The sequence below is a fragment of the Pongo pygmaeus genome, chromosome 21 (assembly GCF_028885625.2).
Source record: "Pongo pygmaeus isolate AG05252 chromosome 21, NHGRI_mPonPyg2-v2.0_pri, whole genome shotgun sequence".
NCBI classification, from domain to species: domain Eukaryota; kingdom Metazoa; phylum Chordata; class Mammalia; order Primates; family Hominidae; genus Pongo; species Pongo pygmaeus.
This window is the reverse complement of record NC_072394.2, coordinates 66,393,729-66,413,224: the sequence shown is the minus strand read 5'-3', so window position 1 is coordinate 66,413,224 and position 19,496 is coordinate 66,393,729. Positions and strand designations below refer to the sequence as shown.

The window sequence follows — 19,496 nt, the reverse complement described above, 5'->3', positions numbered from 1 at the left end:
AAACCGGGGAACTCGTGTGACTGCCCCTCCCGTACAGATTCAGACTCTGCAGGGTAAACGGCCTGGGCTCTTCAATAAATAAACTGTGAGGAAAAGAATGGACCCTGCCAAGCATGGTGGCACACGCCTGTAGTCCCAGGAGCTTGGGAGGCTGAGGCAGGAGGATCACTTGAGCCCAAGAGGTGGAGGCTGCCTGAGGTAGAGGCTGCAGTGAGCCGTGATGGCACCACCGCTCTCCAGCCTGGGTGACAGAGTGAGACCCCATCTCCAAAGGGGTGGGGGAATGAATAGGGATGAAAACTGAAGTTCTGGTCCCGAATGAGACGGCAAAAGCCCACCCCACCACACGTCCCCCACTAGTTACAACAAAAAGCCCTGCACATCAAGTAACTAACAAAACTGAAGAGTGGAGAAGACCCCGTGGTGATGTTCACACAGCCCCGGGGGTGGGTGGATATTTCTCCCACGTTATGTAAGCGACTAAATGGCAGCTGCCGAGATGAGGGAAGGAGACCTGTCAGTCTCCCCACCCTGCGCCAAGTGAAGATGGAAAGAGGTGGCCATCCACCCCATTAGAGAGGTGGGGTTGGGGCACTGTGGAGAGGAGGGAAGTGGAGTGTTCAAAGTCCCAGGAACCCCCTCCCCCACTGCAACTCCCTGCATGGCAATCTTAAGAGCCGGTGGCAGTGATGCACACCTGTGGTCCCGGCACTTTAAGAGGCTGAGATGGGAAGATCCCATGAGCCCAGGAGGCCGAGGCTACAGGGAGCTTTGATTGTGCCACCACATTCCAGCCTGGGCAACAGAGTGAGACCCTGTCATTTAAATATATGTATGTATACGTATATATATGTGTGTGTGTGTGTATATATATATATGGATTCTAAAGCCAGAACACCTGATAACTTCTGTGCTAAACAAATGCCAAGTTTGCAAACTCACTCTCTACCAAGCAGCCATCCTGGTGAGAAGGGTGAGGACGGGGCTACCCAGGGTCCAGGGTCCCCATGGTGTCCATCCACATGTGCGATTTTAAAGGAAAATGGGGGAAGCTGATGCTGTTTACACCTGGAGATGCTCACAAGCAAGTAGTGTCACAGCAGAACCTACGAAGATATTCACACAGACTCCTAGTCAGCTGTTTACAGAGGCCATGTAGAAAATATGGACAAAGGCCAGGCGCGGTGGCTCACGCCTGTAATCCCAGCACTTTGGGAGGCAGAGGCGGGTGGATCACCTGAGGTCAGGAGTTCGAGACCAGCCTGGCCAACATGGAGAAACCGTCTCTACTAAAAATACAAAATTAGCCGGGCTTGGTGGCGCACGCCTGTAATCCCAGCTACTTGGGAGGCTGAGACAGAATTGCTTGAACCCAGGAGGCGGAGGTTGCAGTGAGCCAAGATCGCACCATTGCACTCCAGCCTGGGCAACAAGAGTGAAACTCCATCTCAAAAAAAAAAAAAAAAGAAAGAAAATATAGACCAACTGATAACATCCTTGAAGGGTTTCCACGTTTTCCACGTATGCCATGACTAGTGCTGTGTGGAAATACACCTCTGGACAAACATTGGGAATGAACCTACAGGCACAGCAGGTGATGCATGCCAGATTTGTAGGTCATTTAAAAATGCAAAATGCCCTTACAGTGAATATATTTAGTTTTCCTTCCTTTTTTTTTGAGATGGCCTCACTGTCGCCCAGGCTGGAGTGCAGTGGAGTCATCTGGGGCACTGGAACCTCTGCCTCCCGGGCTCAAGCACGCCTCCCACTTCAGCCTCTGGAAACGCTCGGACCACAGGAGCACACCACCACACCCGGCTAATTTTCTGGTGGGGGCGAGGTTTCGCCATGTCGCCCAGGCTGGTCTCAAACTCCTGGCCTCATGCGATGCCCCCATGTCGGCTTCGCAAAGTTTTCCAGTTTCACACAGCAGAGGCCAAGCTGATACTGGCTGGGAGGAGACATAGGTCTTTGCAAAATACCAGAACTACTGAACAATACCAGCCCTTCCACGGGCTACAGGTCCCTGAAGAATTCACACCCAAGAAGCCTCTGAGAGAAGCGAATGCCCTGCAGTGCCAGCCTGAACAGATGGTGCCCAGGCCGACCACACACAGCCACAGGGCAGGCCGCCCACGGCAGCAGCGCAGGCCTCAGGACCGAGCAGCCTGGCTATGAACGCACCTGGGCTGGTGGAGTCCGCGCTGAACTCCGGGTGGGGCTCGCCCTGCTGCGCCGTCTTGGTCTGCTCCTCCAGCACCTGGTCTATGATGTCCAGTCCCGAAGCCAGGTCATGGGGGGTCAGGTCAAAGGATGCCGATTCTTCACACATCTTCTCCTGGAGCCCAAGCACACCCGAATCACCACAGAACAGGACAGGATCGGGGGTTCCAGAAAGCAGAAATGGGGTGGGGGTGCAGAAGGCATAGGAGGCTGACAGCCAAGTCCCCAAAGCCATGGCCTGGGGTCTCTAAAAGGCCAGGCCACAAGCAGGTCCAAACATGACTGTGTGGCCCACACCAATATTTAGAAACTATTATTTCAGGCCGGGCGCAGTGGCTCACACCTGTAATCCCAGCACTTTGGGAGGCTGAGGTGGGCAGGTCACTTGAGCTCAGGGGTTCAAGACCAGCCTGGGCAACGCGGGGAAACCCCGTCTCTACAAAAAATACAAAAATTAGCCGGGCGTGGTGGTGTGCACCTGTAGTCCCGGCTACTCGGGAGGCTGAGGTGGGAGGATGGCTTGAGCCCAGGAGGTGGAGGTTGCAGTGAGCCAAGATCACACCACTGAACACCAGCCTGGACGAGAGAATGAGACCGTCTCAAAAAACAAACAAACAATTATTTCACTGGAGTTGCCAATGATTCTTTTTTATTTTTTTGAGATGGAGTCTTGCTCTGTCACCAGGCTGGAGTGCAGTGGTGTGATCTTGGCTCACTGCAACCTCCACCTCCTGGGTTCGAGCGATTCTCCTGCCTCAGCCTCCTGAGTAGCTGGGACTATAGGCACACGCCACCACGCCCAGCTAATTTTTTTGTATTTTTAGTAGAGACGGTGTTTCACTATGTTGGCCAGGATGGTCTTGATCTCGACCTCATGATCCGCCCACCTCAGCCTCCCAAAGTGCTGGGATTACAGGCGTGAGCCACCGCGCCCGGTCAACTTTTTTTTTTTTTTTTGGACACAGAATCCCGCTCTGTCACCCAGGCTGGAGTGCAGTGGTGTGATCCTGGCTCACTGCAGCCTCTGCCTCCAGGGTTCAAGCGATTCTCCTGCCTCAGCCTCAGGCCATGTGGCCAGAAGGGCAGAGACACTGCAGGCGAGACCACACGCCTGCTGCTGCCGAGGGCAGAGGAGACGAGGGGTGGCCCAGGCCGACCCCTAGCTGGCTGGAGGGAAAGGGTCTGGTGAGCGGCCTGTGGGGGCCCTGTGCCTGACGGGCAGGTCCCTCGTCCAGCTGGCCAGTCTCCAGCCCCAGCAGAGGCATCGGATTGGAGTGGGACGGGTGGCAGAAGCTCCTGGTGTGCTCAGTCCTCAGTAGCTGGGATTACAGGCACCCACCACCTGGCTAATTTTTGTATTTTTAGTAGAGACGGGGTTTCACCATGTTGGTCACGCTGGTCTCGAACTCCTGACTGCAAATGATCTGCCTGCATTGGTCTCCCAAAGTGCTGGGATTACAGGCATGAGCCACCATGCCTGGCCAAAAAAATATTTTTTTGAGACAGAATCTAGCTCTGTCATCCAGGCTGGAGTACAGTGGCATGACCATAGCTCACTACAACCTCCGCCTCCCGGGTTCAAGCAATTCTCCTGTCTCAGCCTCCCAAGTAGCTAGGATTACAGGCACCCGCCACCATGCCTGGCTAACTTTTTGTATTTTTAGTAAAGATGGGGTTTCACCATGTTGGCCAGGCTGGTCTCAAACTCCTGACCTCAAGTGATACGCCCACCTCAGCCTCCCGAAATGCTGGGATTACAGGCGTAAGGCACTGAGCCCGCCTGCCAACATTTCTTTAAAACCTGGATTTCCGGCTTCTCTCAAGTCAGGAGACCTGGCCTACCGTCTCGCCTGGTAACAAGTGCCTGGAACCGAGTGAGGGCCGAGGGTGGCCACTGCAGCCCTGGGCACTGGGCCCTGCAATGGGGAGCCTCACCCTCAGGGAGCTTCATCCCAGGCTCTGGAGTGGCTGGCACAGCTGACCCCAGGGACCCTTCTCCAGCACCATTCCTGGGACCACAAGACCCCAAGCAGTGGCCACAGAGGCAGGGTGGAGGTGGCAGTGGGAGCCGGAGTGGGAGTGTGCTGGGGCCGGCAGGTGGGGCTGGGAGGGCCTCTACAAGCCGCTCCTGCAGCTGCGGCCACGGGGGTAAGTGGCTGTCTCCATAGCAGCCCTCCCAGGGGTCAAGCCATGTGGCCGGAAGGGTAGAGACACTGCAAGCGAGACCACACGCCTGCTGCTGCCCTGGTGAGAGAAGCCAAAGGCAGAGGAGACAGCCCTGGCCCAGGCTGACCCCTAGCTGGGTGGAGAGAAAAGGTCTGGTGAGCGGCCTGTGGGGGCCCTGCGCCTGACGGGCAGGTCCCTGGCCCAGCTGGCCAGTCTCCAGCCCCAGCAGAGGCATCGGATCGGAGCGGGAGGGGGTGGCAGAAGCTCCTGGTGTGCTCAGTCCTCAGTCCTGGGCACCCAGGGCTTCAGGAGTTTGGCCAGAGCCCCTCCAGAAAGGTTTGCATCGCTCTTGACAAAAACGCCAGAAGAAACAGGACGCATTTAGGAGGCCAGTGGAGACTCACCACATTGTGAGCTTCGTCGAAGATCACGACTGTCCCCTTCAGGTCAATGTTGTGTGCTCTGCGGCTCTACAGGAGGAAGAGAAGGGACGCAGCGCTGGAGCTCACGGAGGCCGGGAAAGAGGGAAGCCAAGGCACGTGCGGCAGGCATTGAACATCAGAAGTGCAGATGAGAAACAGCACCGGTGACGTCGAGAGGAGAGGCCAGACCTGGATGGCAACCTGGCAACACCGCCCCACCCCAACCAGCAGTCTCCCATACCGGGAGATGCTCATGCACAGCATGGAAAGGCACGTGCCATGCTCAGCAAGAAAGACGGCCACGATGCCCCGGGAGCCCCCGGCCACCGCAGTCAGGCAGCCACCGACCAGAGGAGCCAGGAAGACCCAGACCCAGCAGTTCCCTGCCCCAGCCCCACTCAGGGAGATTTACAAACCCAACTCCCAGCCAGGCATGGCAGCTCACGCCTGTAATCCCAGCACTGTGGGAGGCCGAGGTGGACGGATCACGAGGTCAGGAGTTCGAGACCAGCCTGGCCAACATGGTAAAACTCCGTCTCTACTAAAAATACAAAAATTAGGCGGGGGTGGTGGTGTGCGCCTGTAATCCCAGCTACTCAGAAGGCTGAGGCAGGAGAACCACTTTAATCTGGGAGGCAGAGGTTAATGTGAGCCAAGATTGTGTCACTGCACTCCAGCCTAGGTGACAGTGTGAGACTTCATCTCAAAAAAAAAATAAAACCCAACTCCCAGGTCCCACCCACAGAGTGTCATGGGAGCAATCTGGGGTGGGGTCCAGCTTTGGTACTTTTAAATTTTCACAACTGGCCAGGCGCAGTGGCTCACGCCTGTAATCCCAGCACTTTTGGAGGCCGAGGCAGGCGCATCATGAGGTCAGGAGATCGAGACCAGCCTGGCAAACACTGTGAAACCCCGTCTCTACTAAAAATACAAAAAAAAAAAAAAAAAAATTAGCCAGGCGTGGTGGCGGGTGCCTGTAGTCCCAGCTACTTCGGAGGCTGAGGCAGGAGAATGGCGTGAACCCAGGAAGCAGAGCTTGTAGTGAGCGGCGATCACACCACTGCACTCCAGCCTGGGTGACAGAGCGAGACTCTGTCTCAAAAAAAAAAAAAAAAAAAAATTCACACATTAAGATGTCCATTTTAAGTGTACTGAGTTCTGGCAGTTATGTGTACCATATAACCACCAGCCCCACCCCTGCCTTTTCTATTAATAGAGTGTCACATAAATGGAATAAAACAGTAGGTCCAGCCGGGTGCGGTGGTTCATGCCTATAACCTCAGAACTTTGGGACGCCAAGGTGAGTGGATCACAAGGTCAGGAGTTTGAGACCAGCCTGGCCAACATGGCGAACTGCTGTCTCTACTGAAAATACAAAAATTGGCCGAGTGTGGTGGCGGGCACCTGTAGTTCCAGCTACTCGGAAGGCTGAGGCAGGAGAACTGTTTGAACCCGAGAGGCGGAGGCTGCAGTGAGCCAAGATCACACCACTACACTCCAGCCTGCACCACACAGCAAGACTCCATCTCAAAACAAAAAACAAAAACACAAAAAACAGTAGGTCCTCCTCAAGTGGCCTCTCTGGGTTAGCACGTCCAACACTCATCGGCTCCCTGCTGCTGTGTGACCACAGTCCACGCCTGTGGCTGCTGTTGGTGTTCGGGTACCACGGTCTGTCCATTCACCTGTGGATGGACTCACGTGGGCTGCTTCCCAGTTTTGGCAACTGCAAACAAAGCTCTGGTAAACCTGCACACTGAAGTCTTTTTTTTTTTTTTTTTTGAGATGGGGTCTCCCTATGTTGCCTAGGCTGGTCTCAAACTCCTGGGCTTAAGTGATCCCCCAGCCTTGGCCCCTAAAGTTCTGGGATTACAGGCTACAGGCGTGAGCCACTGAGCCTGGCCACATATGAACCTTTGAACACGTCTTCCCTTCTCCCGGCTCGGCTGTTTGCCGCACGTGTTTGTGGAGTGGCCACACAACTTCACAGCGATGGATGAGATCCCCCTGTTCCACATCCTCATGCCACACTCAGGGCTTCTGAATTTCAGCCATGCTAGTGGGACCGCAGTGTCGGCTCCCCGTGGCTTTAATCTGCCTTCCCCTATGACTGGAGATGCTGGGCATCTTTCCATGTGCTCAACTGGCCATTCCATCCACCTTGGTGAAACGTCTGTCCAGATGCTCTCCCAGTGGTTAACTGGCCATTCCATACATCTTGGTGAAACGTCTGTCCAGATGCTCTCCCAGTGGTTAACTGGCCATTCCATACATCTTGGTGAAACGTCTGTCCAGATGCTCTCCCAGTGGTTAACTGGCCATTCCATCCATCTTGGTGAAACGTCTGTCCAGATCCCTTCCCAGTGGTTAACTGGCCATTCCATCCATCTTGGTGAAACGTCTGTCCAGATCCCTTCCCAGTGGTTAACTGGGTTGTTTGCTTAGTTATGAGAGAATTTTACATACTCTGGTCAAAAGTCCTTTGAAATCAGAGGAGGGCTGAAAAAATTTTTTTAAGTCCTTTGAAAGACAGAAGTATTTTCTCCCTTTCTTTAACTGTGCTTTAATTTTCTCAACTCTTCCAAAGAGTTGAAGCTTTAAATTTTGGTGAAGTCTAAATTTTAATGTTTTTCTTTATGGCTAGTGCCTTGTGTATTCATACTAAGAAATCTTTGCCTACCCCAAAGTTGCAAAGACCTCCCCCATGTTTCTTTCTATAACTTTTAGTTTAGCTTTTACATTTAGGTTTATACAGAGTAAAACAAGAGTTAAGATTCACTGTTTTCCAAACAGATATCCAGTCGTTCTTAGCACCATTTTTTCAGAAAACCAAAAATCAACCCTCATTTCCTCTCTCAATTAAATTGGTGTGTTTGTCAAAAAACAATCACCACGGGCCGGGTGTGGTGGCGCATGCCTGTAATCCCAGCTACGCGGGTGGGAGGCTGATATGGGAGGATCGCTGGAACCCAGGGGCGGGGGCTGCAGTGAGCCGAGATGGTGCCACTGCACTCCAACCTGGGTGACAGAGCGAGATTCCGACTGAAAAAAAAACAATGACCACATGCGTGTGGGTCAGCTTGAGTTTGCTGCCTTCTCCATGGGCTGCAGGCCTCTGCCTGAGCTGGGCCATCTCCACCTCCACTCCTGCAGCTTTAGAGGAGTCTTGAAACCAGCGAGGTGAGTCCTCCAGCTCTGTTCTTCTTCACGGTCATCTTGCTGTTTTAGATTTTCTGCGTTTCCGTGAAAGTGTTAGACTCGGCTTACCAGCTGCGATATAACTGTCCCAGGGAGGGGCCTGGTTGGGTTAGAAGCTCTCCAGATGGTTCCCAGGGGCAGCCAGGGCTCAAAGCACCAAGTCACCCACAACCACGGCAAACCTCACCCGCTCTCCGTGGGGTTCTGCAATAGCTTCCCAGGAGTCGGCCCCCCAGCCGTCCCCACACTCACCTCTTCCCTTGCTCTGCTGTGCCTGCTAAGGCTCCCCTCAAACCCACCAGCATTCCCCATCTCCCGCCGACATCGCACTTGGGCCCTGCCCACTTGGCTCTCTGTCTCCACCGCCTCCCTCTGCTCTATTTCCCTTCAATATCGTCAGCTCATGTGCTTACTCTTTTGCTGTCCACCTGTCCCCACCACTAGAATCAAAGCTCCATGTGAATGAAGCCAGTCTTGCTATGCCTGGAATAGCACCCAGCACGATGAGCTCTCAATAAATATACACCCCGAGAATGAGCAAACCAACGACGGGATCTGGTAACGTCACCACGCCATCGTCACGCGAACACACAAGTCACTGACCTGCGGCATGTGATCCCACCTGCACTAAATAAAAAGTGTGGGGCACAAAAGCGTGTGGGTGAGCACAGGCTACGAGTAGGGGAGTGAGTGTGCAGCTGGCTACCTGGGGGGAGTGAGTGTGGGGCTGGGCACTGCGGGGGGAGTGAGTGTGGGGCCGGCACACGCCGGGGGAGTGAGTGTGGGGCCGACACACGCCGGGGGGGGAGTGAGTGTGGGGCTGGACACACGCTGGGGGGGGTGAGTGTGGGGCCGGGCATACAGCGGGGAGTGAATGTGGAGCTGGGCACGGCAGGGGGGGAGTGAGCGTGGGGCTGGGCACTGGCGGGGAGTGAGTGTGGGGTTGGGCACCGGGGGGAGTGTGGGGCTGGGCACACGCTGGCAGGGGAGTGAGTGTGGGGCCGGGCACACGGTGGGGAGTGAGTGTGGGGCTGCGCACACAGGGAGGAGGGGAGTGGGGCCGGGCACACACTGGAAAGAGGGGAGTGAGTGTGGGGCCGGGCACACGGCGGGGAGTGAGTGTGGGGCCGGGCACACGGCGGGGAGTGAGTGTGGGGCCGGGCACAAGGCGGGGAGTGAGTGTGGGGCCGGGCACACGGCGGGGAGTGAGTGTGGGGCCGGGCACACGGCGGGGAGTGAGTGTGGGGCCGGGCACACGGCGGGGAGTGAGTGTGGGGCCGGGCACACGGCGGGGAGTGAGTGTGGGGCTGCGCACACAGGGAGGAGGGGAGTGGGGCCGGGCACACACTGGAAAGAGGGGAGTGAGTGTGGGGCCGGGCACATGCTGGGGGGGAGTGAGTGTGGGGCTGGGCATGCGCTGGGAAGAGGGGAGTCAGGGGGCTTCCCGTGTTCTCAGTGCCTCCTGTGGCCTGACGTGAAGGAGAGAACCTGAGCTGTCAGAATCAAGAGCAGGCACTGGCCTATGGACCACAGCCTGGAGGTCTCTCCTCACTCCTGCCAGCCTACCCACTCCCAGATTGCTCAGAAAACTGACCTGTGGCCTGGGGCTGCTCACAAGTGTGTCTGGCCAGGTTGAGCCCCTGCCCAGTGACAGAGGTGAGTCCTCCCACCCAGGCCTGCTGATCTAAGGCCCTGAAGCAGCAAAGGCTTGGACGGCCGTTCCCAAGCCCAGGCACACCCCTGGACATCAGGAGTCGTCAGCTACGCGGAGTGAGCCCCCACCTTGGCATCCAACAAGTAATTGTACGGCATGAAGATGATGTCGGCTTGCTGCTTCAGGTTCCGGGACAGGTAGTAAGGGCACACCCTGGGAAGGAGGAGAGAGGAGAAGATGCTGTGAGCCCGCCATGCAGGGGACGGTGCCCCGAGGCCGAGGCCGCCATGTCTTCTGACCCGGAAGGAGCCCTCGTCCTGCGCGTAGGGCCCAGGTGGGAAGCTGCCGTCTAGGATGGATGCGGAGTCCACGTGAGTTTCCAACCATGTAAATCGTCGTCTCTTTAAAAACTCGATGGAAAAGAAAAACCAACCCTATTCCTGGATAGAAACAAACACAACACAGAACCACTGAAAAAAAGCAGAGCTGGGCCGGGCGCGGTGACTCACGCCTGTAATCCCAGCACTTTGGGAGGCCGAGGCGGGCGGATCACAAGGTCAGGAGATCAAGATCATCCTGGCTAACACGGTGAAACCCCATCTCTAAAATACAGAAAATTAGCCGGACGTGGTGGCGGGCGCCTGTAGTCCCAGCTACCTGGGAGGCTGAGGCAGGACAATGGTGTGACCCCAGGAGGCGGAGCTTGCAGTGAGCCGAGATCGCGCCACTGCACTCCAGCCTGGGCTACAGAGCCAGACTCCATCTCAAAAAAAAAAGGGAGGGAGGTTCCCCCCTCAATATAAGAAAAGCTTTATTATAACTTGAATCTCTGAAGTTATAAGAGGTGGACATAGGAGACATTTGCTGTCCTCAAAAGAACAAGGCCGAGCTACCAGCACCAGCATGGGAAGCTATCCACAACGCTGAGTGAAAACAGCAAACTGCAGAAGAGTCTGTGCAGACAAAGCTGTGCTTCCACACACAGACACAGGCCTGCAGGGCTCCGTCCACACTCCACGGTAGCCACCAGGGGTGGCTGAGGGCCAGGGAAGACGGAGACAATCTTTTACTCTTATCTTCCTCAGAGCTCTGCTTAAACTTTTTCATACTGAATGGTGGTTAGTTTCATAATTTAAAAACGAACAAAGAAAAGGGAAGAAACATATCTGGGCCTCCGCAGCTCACAGGAGAGCCGGCCACGGAAGGGGCCTCCGCAGCTCACAGGAGAGCCGGCCACGGAAGGGGCCTCCGCAGCTCACAGGAGAGCCGGCCACGGAAGGGCAGTGGTCACGGCCTCACTGAGGGGTCTCACCTGTGCTTGCTTCCGCTCTTGACCAAGTCCTCAATGTCCAGGATGGGGCTGGCCAGCTCCTGCTCCAGGCTTTTTTCTGCAGGTGTGAGGCAGGGGTAAACACACCGTCAGGGTCCACTAAGTCCCAGACCACAAGGGGATGCCCAGGACAGAATGGCTCCCACACGGCGGGCAGGGCTGGGCGTCCCCCCACCAACCGTGAACGCGCCACAAAGCACCCACTGAGGGTCTCAGGTGCCCAAGAGAGGCCCCCACCCGAGTGATCCCGAGGGAACCCTCCTCTACCCCCAGAAGGCCTGAGGTTCAGGGTGGACCAGACGGAGGCCAGCAGGATCCTGAGGGTTGTACGCATCCTCTCCGAGACAGCCCAAGACAGGACAGGAGTGGCAGCTACACTCAGCCCTCCTCAGGGCAGGGAAGAACAGCCCCTCAGCCTATCGCCCCAGCCCACACAGGCATCTCCCACAAACCCCTGCAGGTGCCCCTGTGATTAGCACCGTCACTCAGCTTCCCTGCCAACCACAACAGGCCCAGAACTTCCAGCTAAGGGAGAGCCAGGTTTTCCTGGGCTAAATGGCGGCCCACTCCCCTCTGCAGCATGGCAGCCCTGGGAAAGGACACTGCCTGTACTGGCGGAGAGGCCCCGGGCAGAAAAGGCTTCAGGAGTCAGAGTCTGGGGGATGTCCTGCCCCTCCCTTGCCTCTACAGCACAGGCCCCCAAACTGGAACCACAAGAATTCCTTAGGGAGCTGCTTAAACACAGACAGAACCAGAGACCTCTTCTAACAAGCACCCTAGAGACTCAGGACAGCCACGTGGGGCAATGGGGCCTCCCCCAGCTCCCGACTCCATCATGGCTGCTTTGTGCCTGTCCCCAGGAGGTGCCAGGCCCCCCGAGGGCCAGGACTGAGCTGCAGAGGCCAGAAGCGCACACACACGCACACGCGCACACACACACACACACACACGCGCACACACACACACACGCACACACACACATACACACCAGCGATGACCCCACCCCAGATGCTCCCAGGGATAGCAGGGAAGGCAGGGGAGGAAAAGCACACCCCTGAACAGCACCATAGCAACAGACCAGCCAATCAGCATGCACTGCCGCAAAGCAGCACTTGCCAAACCTTCCCTGGCAGACAGCTGAGGGCGGGGCGAAGACAGGAGCTGCGAGGGGAAGGGGGACGAGGGGCAGGGCCGTCCCAGAGGCTCTTCCCCAGGCTGACCCCAAGCTTGCTGTCCCCAACCAGAGTCCTCACAGGACGCAGGCCAAGAAGGGTGCCAGCTCTCCAGCTGTCTCCTCATTCGCCCAAAATACCCGCCTCCCTTCCTCTCAGACCCCTCCGGGAGCTGCAGCCCACTCTAAAGATGCCCAGGCCGGTGCAGGTGCTGCAGACACCCCCTCACAGCCTGTCCAGGTGGCAGACAGGATGCAAAGGTTCACGGCTAGGCAACCTCCTGCCAGCTTGGGCAGTGACAGCCAAGCCAAGGGGGACAGGCAGGGGCTGGCCTGTGTCTTCTTGGTCTGAGTCCACAGGCCTGGAGGAGGAGACAGATGGGGGCCCCAACACCCATAGGCCTAACACGGACAGAAGCAGCACCAGGAGGCAGTCAGAGGCCTCCCCACCAGGTCCCAGGCCCAGCGTCCCCACCAGGTCCCAGGCCCAGCAGCCACCGGGGCACTACCCTTGTCCAGGACCACGTTTGGCCAGGCCCATGCTCAGCGTTCCATGCTCTCCCAAGGACCCCCAATGCGTGGGACTGGGGACACCCAGCAGGCACTCCTGTCCTGAAAATCCAGGTGAAGACCTCGGAAATGACGACTGCTTGAGAATTTCCAACAGCACATCTGCCCGCCCCCCCGTCCCAGAGTCACGTTCTGCCGGCATTACCGGGACGAACCGGCAGCTCCCATCAGGGAACCTGGGGGCACAGAGGCAGAGCCCCTTCTTAGGACCACCAAAAAGGCCTGGACAACCACACATCAAGATGACTGAGGGTCCTTGGTGCCACAAGACCAAAAACCACAGCAAACAAGAAGCAACACAGAGGATGTCTCCAGCAACACAGCACATGCCTCCAGTAAGCGGGAGCCTCCATGCGGGCCCATGTTCCGCCCACCCTGTCCCTCCAAGGGCCCAGAAACGCCTGGTAGTGGGTCATACGGGACCACCCAGCTCAGTCCCTGCCAGGGGAGCGCCGCCCTAAATACAAGAGCAGCTTCAGGGTCCTCAGTCCTGGCACACTGAGCGCTCAGCAAACATGAGTGCAGAAAGCAGCCCACAGGACCGCGATGCCTTCTGAGTGCTCGGGGGTCACCTCACCTGAGCCTTGAGCCCCAGCTGAGGCAGGAAACAGAGGGAATCCTGATCCTACAGAAGCTCAGGCCGCGCCGACGGCACAGATGCCACCCTCAGGTCACAGAAACTGTAAGGGCAGCCGACGGGGGCACACCCTGCCACTGTCTCAAGGACCCCGTGATGAGCCCCAGAAGCCCTTGACATACCCGAGGGGCAGCCACGTGGGTACAGAAGCACCCCCGGCCCTCACAGGCTGTGGCCACCTGCAGTCACAGGGCAAGCTGCCCCGGCCGGCTCCTGTCACTCACATCCTGTCTCCGGAAGAGGCCCCAAGGCCTCCCGTGTCGGACCCACAGGACTCAGCCTGGAGTCACACTCGGGGCTGTGATTTTCCGCAGCAAAGTCAGCACAGGAAAAAGACACGTGGGGCGGGGTCGCGGGGGGCCAGACACGGCTTCCAGGACACCCTCCCAAGATGGCATGAGGGCCGGTCACAGGAGCACCTGCTGCTGGGCAAGCAACAAAGTCCCCAAAGAGAAAGCCGGTGTTCAGCAAAACCCCTACTGTTTGCACCAACAGTTTAGGTGCAGAGAGCCCCTCTCATCAGGAAATGGAGGGAGCCTTCCCAAAATCCAAGGCCCCAGGCACCAACCAGAGGCAGTCTTGCCAGCTGGCTGTCTCGGACCACTGTGTGAGCTCTTCCACACAGAAGACTAACACGGGTGGCCCCGAGTCAGAAGACAGTGCCCAGGTACATGGCTGCACTGGCTGCCCCACCACGCAAGCACAACCAGGCTGTGACACCACTGAGCTCCACCCTGAGAGGCTGCACACACTCCAACCCGACCCTGGTCCCACCGAGCTGCTTGTACCTTCTACATTGTTGTAGAAATGACAGGAGCGACTTGCCACCTTCTTGCGGCACAAGTGGATCTGCGGGAGGAAGGGCAGAGTGCGCAGCTGAAGCACAGCCAAGAAAGGACCCGAGCCAGTCCCCACCCCCACCAGGTCCTCCCCTGCAGTCCCCCAGTGAACTTCAAACCCTAGCCCAGCAGGAGCACAGCCTGGGGCTCTGGACACCCAGCAGCACTCGCCTCGCGGACACTGAGCCGGAGTGGGAGCTCAGGAGCCTACCTGTATATGGTTACTCTCTTGTTTCTTCACCTCAGGATGGATGCACAGCTGCTCCCGGGAGCCTAGCACACACACCTTAGGCCTGGTGGGAGAGAGCACCATGGGTCGAGGAGGAGCTGCCTCCAACACCCACAGCGTGAGCTGTATGGAGACACACAGGAGCCTCGGCGGCCAGAGGAAGCAAGCATAACTGCAATGTGGCCCAGGCATAGGAATGTGGCCCGGGCGTAGGAGGGAGCTAGGAGACAAGCGGGAGGACTGGACAGAGGGACGAGATTCGACAGTTCCACAGCACCCTGCCATTGGCCCAGCCACAGGAACCCGACAGAACACCAAGACACTGCTGGGCTCTGACAAGCGGCAGGGCCTTCTATTTCATGTGCAAAGCTGCACTGGGGGCCAGCCCTGACCTACCCCACAGCTGCTACAACAGCACCTGCAAGGAGCTCAGGATGCCAGCCCAAGGTCAGCACACAAATGCAAAGCTGCTTCCTCACAAGTAATGGGCATTGGAGACAGCCCAGGCCCCACCCCACCCCTGGGCACCAGCGCACTGCACACTTTGGGGGAGCGTCTAGAAAGACCACCACCCTCCACCACAGCACAGCATGGGCTGTGGACCCAGCACCATGCCAAGCTGGTTCTCTTGAGGACCCCGAGACAGGTGTGAACTCGTCTGACCCACCGGTAGGAGGTGTTCCGAAGCTCGTTGATGACCTGCGTGAGTTGCGAGTGGGTCCTGGAGGCGTAAATGATCTTTGGGATGTCTGTGTAGCAAGCTGACCAGATACAAGCAAGCACAGAGATCACGGTTCTCAGACAACGTTCTCACGTGTCAAAGGCAGGTGGCATTCGGCTAACTCAGCCCTGCAGACAGCCAAGAATCTGACACCCCAGATACTGGTTTATCAAAAATGGGTAAAGTGGGCATCTGCCATGCCCTAATTCAGCAAAAAAGCCCAACCCTAGGTTTACACCATGATGGCGAGAAATTATACGGCAGCTACAAAATTCTCCTAGAGCTCTGCTTGAGAGATGGCAGGAGTCCCCATGGGCCCACCCCACCCTCAGTGCCATCCCTTGCCAACCATCCCCACAGGAGTCCCAGGAGAGGCCTGGGAACTAGGGTCACCTATGGGGTCTCCAGCAGCAGCAGCAGCGTTGCCCCAGGATGACAAGGCCCGATCCGGGAAAAGCTCCCCTTGAACCCTCTCAGCAATCTTGCGGGCAGAGATGCCGTCTCGGAGGTGCTCTCGCCAGGCCAGCGTGGTGCACAGCAGGCACAGCGTCTTCCCTGTACCCGTAGGGCTCTCCAGGATGCCATTCACCTTCTGAACGGAGTTGGGAGCAAGGGTTACGGGGAAGCCAGGAAGAGGCGAGGCCACACAAGCCACCCTGAGACAAGCTTCGGCAGCCAGCGGGCAGCTCTTTGCAGATGCAGAGGCCACTGTCAGGTGGTGACAGCCCCGTGGGACCGCAGAGAAGTCCGCAGGCAAGTCCCACTCTTGCCCTAAAGGGCGTGAAGCAACTCAGCCGCCATTAGCAAACGATTTGCAGAACGTTACCCAAAACGCGACAGTATTTTTCAGCCTAAATAGTAAGATGACTAATTAGGTGTCAAGTCTCAAAATAGGAAACTGTTCTGCATTTCTGGATTCAAACATTTACACTGTCCTATCTGATGTCCTACATACGAGCTCTCGGATGGGAACCTGAGCAGGAAACTCAGGGAGGGGAAGGGTGTGAGCCGGGTAAAAGACGGCACCTCAAGGAACCCAGGAAAAGGCAACCTGCGCCACTGCCACCTCCCTGCACCCCCGAGGTTCAAAGACCTTCAAAGCGAGGCTGGCCACCGGCTGCCCCTCTAATGGAAACGCTTCCCCCTGACCCGTGAATACCAGCTGCTCCTCAGAGAGGCCCCCAAGGCACTCCTAAGTCCATCACCCTCAAGGACTGTAGGGAAAAGAGAGCTCAGACTGTTACTGTGTCTATGTAGAAAGGGAAGACATAAGAAACTCCATTTTGACCTGTACCCTGAAAAATTGCTTTGCCCTGAGATGCTGTTAATCTGTAACTTTGCCCCAACCTTGAGCTCACAGAAACATGTGTTGTATGGAATCAAGGTTTAAGGGATCTAGGGCTGTGCAGGATGTGCCTTGTTAACAATATGTTTACAGGCAGTATGCTTGGTAAAAGTCATCACCATTCTCCAGTCTCGATAAACCAGGGGCACAATGCACTGTGGAAAGCCACAGGGACCTCTGCCCTGGAAAGCTGGGTATTGTCCAAGGTTTCTCTCCACGTGATAGTCTGAAATATGGCCTCGTGGGATGGGAAAGACCTGACCATCCCCAGCCCAACACCCGTGAAGGGTCTGTGCTGAGGAGGATTAGTAAAAGAGGAAAGCCTCTTGCAGTCGAGATAGAGGAAGGCCACTGTCTCCTGCCTGCCCCTGGGAACGGAATGTCTCGGTATAAAACCCGATTGTACATTTGTTCAATTCTGAGACAGGAGAAAAGCTGCCCTGTGGCAGGAGGCGAGACATGTTAGCAGCAATGCGGCTCTGTTATTCTTTACTCCATTGAGATGTTTGGATGGAGAAAAGCATAAATCTGGCCTGCGTGCACATCCAGGCATAGTACCTTCCCTTGAACTTATTTGTGACCCAGATTCCTCTGCTCACGTTTTCTTGCTGACCTTCTCCCCACTATCACCCTGTTCTCCTGCCGCATTCCTCTTGCTGAGATAGTGGAAATAGTAATTAATAAATACTGAGGGAACTCAGAGACCGGTGCCGGTGCAGGTCCTCCGTATGCTAAGCGCCGGTCCCCTGGGCCCACTTTTCTTTCTCTATACTTTGTCTCTGTGTCTTATTCATTTTCTCAGTCTCTCGTCCCGCCTGATGAGAAATACCCACAGGTGTGGAGGGGCTGGCCCCCTTCAAAGGACAATCGTTTTTACTTGTCAATCCTCTCTCCGACCCCACCTGGAACACCAGCCCTTTTTATGACAGAGGCTGCCTCTCGCCCGGAGGGGCCTGGCTGGAATGGGTCGGGAGAGGGAAGCACACCCCGTCCTGGCTGAAGCTCCACCCACCCGCAATCCTTTCCTCGGGGCCTGTGCTCTACCTGCTGCAGACATTCCAGGACCTTGGTCATGTACTCCTGTTGGCATTTGTAGGGCTGGAAAGGGAAGTCTACGGTCACACCATTCAGGACTATCTTGGGCATATCAGCCTGTTCTCAGAAGGGCACAGAGCGTGGCTGAGGGACAGGCTATTCGGGTCTGTGTGAAAAAACCACTTCGAACATCTTAGGGTCTCAGGCACTCCTGGTAAGCGATGCGAGCATGTGCACTGGGACACACGCTGTTCTCTTCGAGAATCCCTACGGCGCAGACCTGGGAAAGACAGTGAGACTCTGTTTGTAGACAGCCTTTGTGGGTACCGGGCCACTTTCCCAGGCGTTTCCAGAAGTCCCTCCTGTGGAGAGGGTCGGAGGGCAACCCTGGTATATCCCATCTCAAGGAGCTGGCGGGGCGAAGATGCGAAGTGGCTGGGCCTTGCCTTATCCTCCCGCCCCACGACTCCGTCCTTCTCTGGAAGAGACGCCCACAGTGCTGCAAGTTCCGCCCGCAGTAATTCCGTGACTTCCACAAGAGCGTGAGGGCTGAAGAGGCAAGCGGCACCCCTCCCGGCCTCACCAGGCGCAACGTCAGAGCGGAGGGTCTGAACCTCAGGCCCTGCCTCTCCAGCCCTCTGCCCTCCTGGCTGGCTGGAGGCCATTCCCCATCCCGCCCGGGTGGGCAACCAGATGCAGCCAAAGTAGCGAAAGAGCATCGCGGGATGCCAATCCGTGCAGCCCTCAGCAAGTCACTCAACTTCTCTAAGCCTCAATCCCGCCTGGGAACTGGGACTAACAGACCAGATGCGGACACACTGAATGTCGGCCCTTCCCTCCAGCCCGGGTCATGGGCTCAGCCAACGCCGCGGCGCCAGCGCCCACGAGCGCAGGAAACTACAGGTCCCAAAATGCAGCGCGGCCAATCCGCCGACCCGCGGCCCCGAGGGCGGCACGGGGCCTGCCGGGAGCTGTAGTTTCGAAAAACCGCAACGCGCCTGGGAGCCGCTCGGGTAAAAGAACCACTTGTAGGGTCACTGCGACTCACTGCTCACTTGTCTCCGCGGCGAACCTTCCAGAACCGGGGGCCCTCAGGAACTCCACCGACTCCACTCGAGGGCCGCCACCCGTCCCCAGCTGTCAGCCAGTTCAGAGTTTTCGCGGGCAGAGGCGCGCGGTCGGCGCTGAGCCCACTGCACTTCCGCCCCCCCACTTCCGGTCCGTTGCTTTGTGCTCCCGGCGGAAACTGTTCCCCCGCGGAGAGGGTCCGCCTGCTCTTCGGCTCCTCCAGGCCTACGAGGCCTTTTGCGCGTTCTGTGTCCGGCTCCGCTGCCCAGTGAACCTCACTTCCATCGCCCACAGGCAGAAATCTGGGGTCCCGCCCGTCTCCTCCCTTGATGTCATCCCCCACCAGGGTCTCCGTTCCACTACCGCCTCTCTAGGCCGAGCCACCACCATTGCCCGGAGAGCTGCACGGGCCTCCTCCCCAGAGGCATCTTTTTACTGCTCGAGTGTGAGCCGACCGCTTTCCTGAAAATTTGAAAACGGCTGCCCCTTGCCCAGGACCCGGCTCCTGAGAGCCCTGACCGCCCCCTCTCCTTCCTCTCCTGCGGTCCAGCTTCTGCTCGGCTCACTGTCCCGCAATGGTCCCGACGGGCCTCCCTGAGTCCCCAGCACCCGGCACTGGCTGGCAGCAGGGCTGACTCCAAGAGCGAGGCCCGCACCGTTCTGTGGGGTCAGCCCAGCGTCACGGATGTTTGTCTCAGGCGGCCCCAGCCCCCATGCCCCAAAAGGCCCCAGGAGGAAGTTGGCGCTGCGTGACCACGCACGGCCGGCAGGCAGCACTTCCTCGTGGCTTCCTCATGGCTGTGTTTAACGTCCACTGACGGCACATGCGAATGCCATGCGTGCCCATTGCCCACGGGTGTGCGATAGTGCTCGGAGAAGCCCCAGCAC

At 57.3% G+C, this 19,496-nt stretch overlaps 1 protein-coding gene across 9 annotated transcripts in view; it reads right to left on the bottom strand.

The window, feature by feature from the left end:
• Nucleotides 1-19,248, bottom strand: part of RTEL1 (regulator of telomere elongation helicase 1) — a 42,437-nt gene extending 23,189 nt beyond the window's left edge. For 4 of the 9 annotated variants that reach the window (XM_054466585.2, XM_054466587.2, XM_063659089.1 and 1 more), the window contains exons 1-10: nucleotides 18,589-19,248; nucleotides 17,550-17,820; nucleotides 15,554-15,752; nucleotides 15,107-15,200; nucleotides 14,422-14,503; nucleotides 14,160-14,220; nucleotides 10,976-11,051; nucleotides 9,792-9,876; nucleotides 4,794-4,859; nucleotides 2,185-2,338 (exon numbers count right to left, since the gene is read on the bottom strand). In XM_054466585.2, coding sequence (XP_054322560.1) covers nucleotides 2,185-2,338; nucleotides 4,794-4,859; nucleotides 9,792-9,876; nucleotides 10,976-11,051; nucleotides 14,160-14,220; nucleotides 14,422-14,503; nucleotides 15,107-15,200; nucleotides 15,554-15,752; nucleotides 17,550-17,651 — 919 coding nt within the window. In that variant the 5' untranslated portion in view covers nucleotides 17,652-17,820; nucleotides 18,589-19,248. The remainder of the gene's footprint in view (nucleotides 1-2,184; nucleotides 2,339-4,793; nucleotides 4,860-9,791; nucleotides 9,877-10,975; nucleotides 11,052-14,159; nucleotides 14,221-14,421; nucleotides 14,504-15,106; nucleotides 15,201-15,553; nucleotides 15,753-17,549; nucleotides 17,821-18,588) is intronic. The other 5 variants (XR_008496040.2, XM_054466586.2, XM_054466582.2 and 2 more) reach the window with 3 other exon arrangements.
• Between the last annotated feature and the right edge of the window lie 248 nt (nucleotides 19,249-19,496).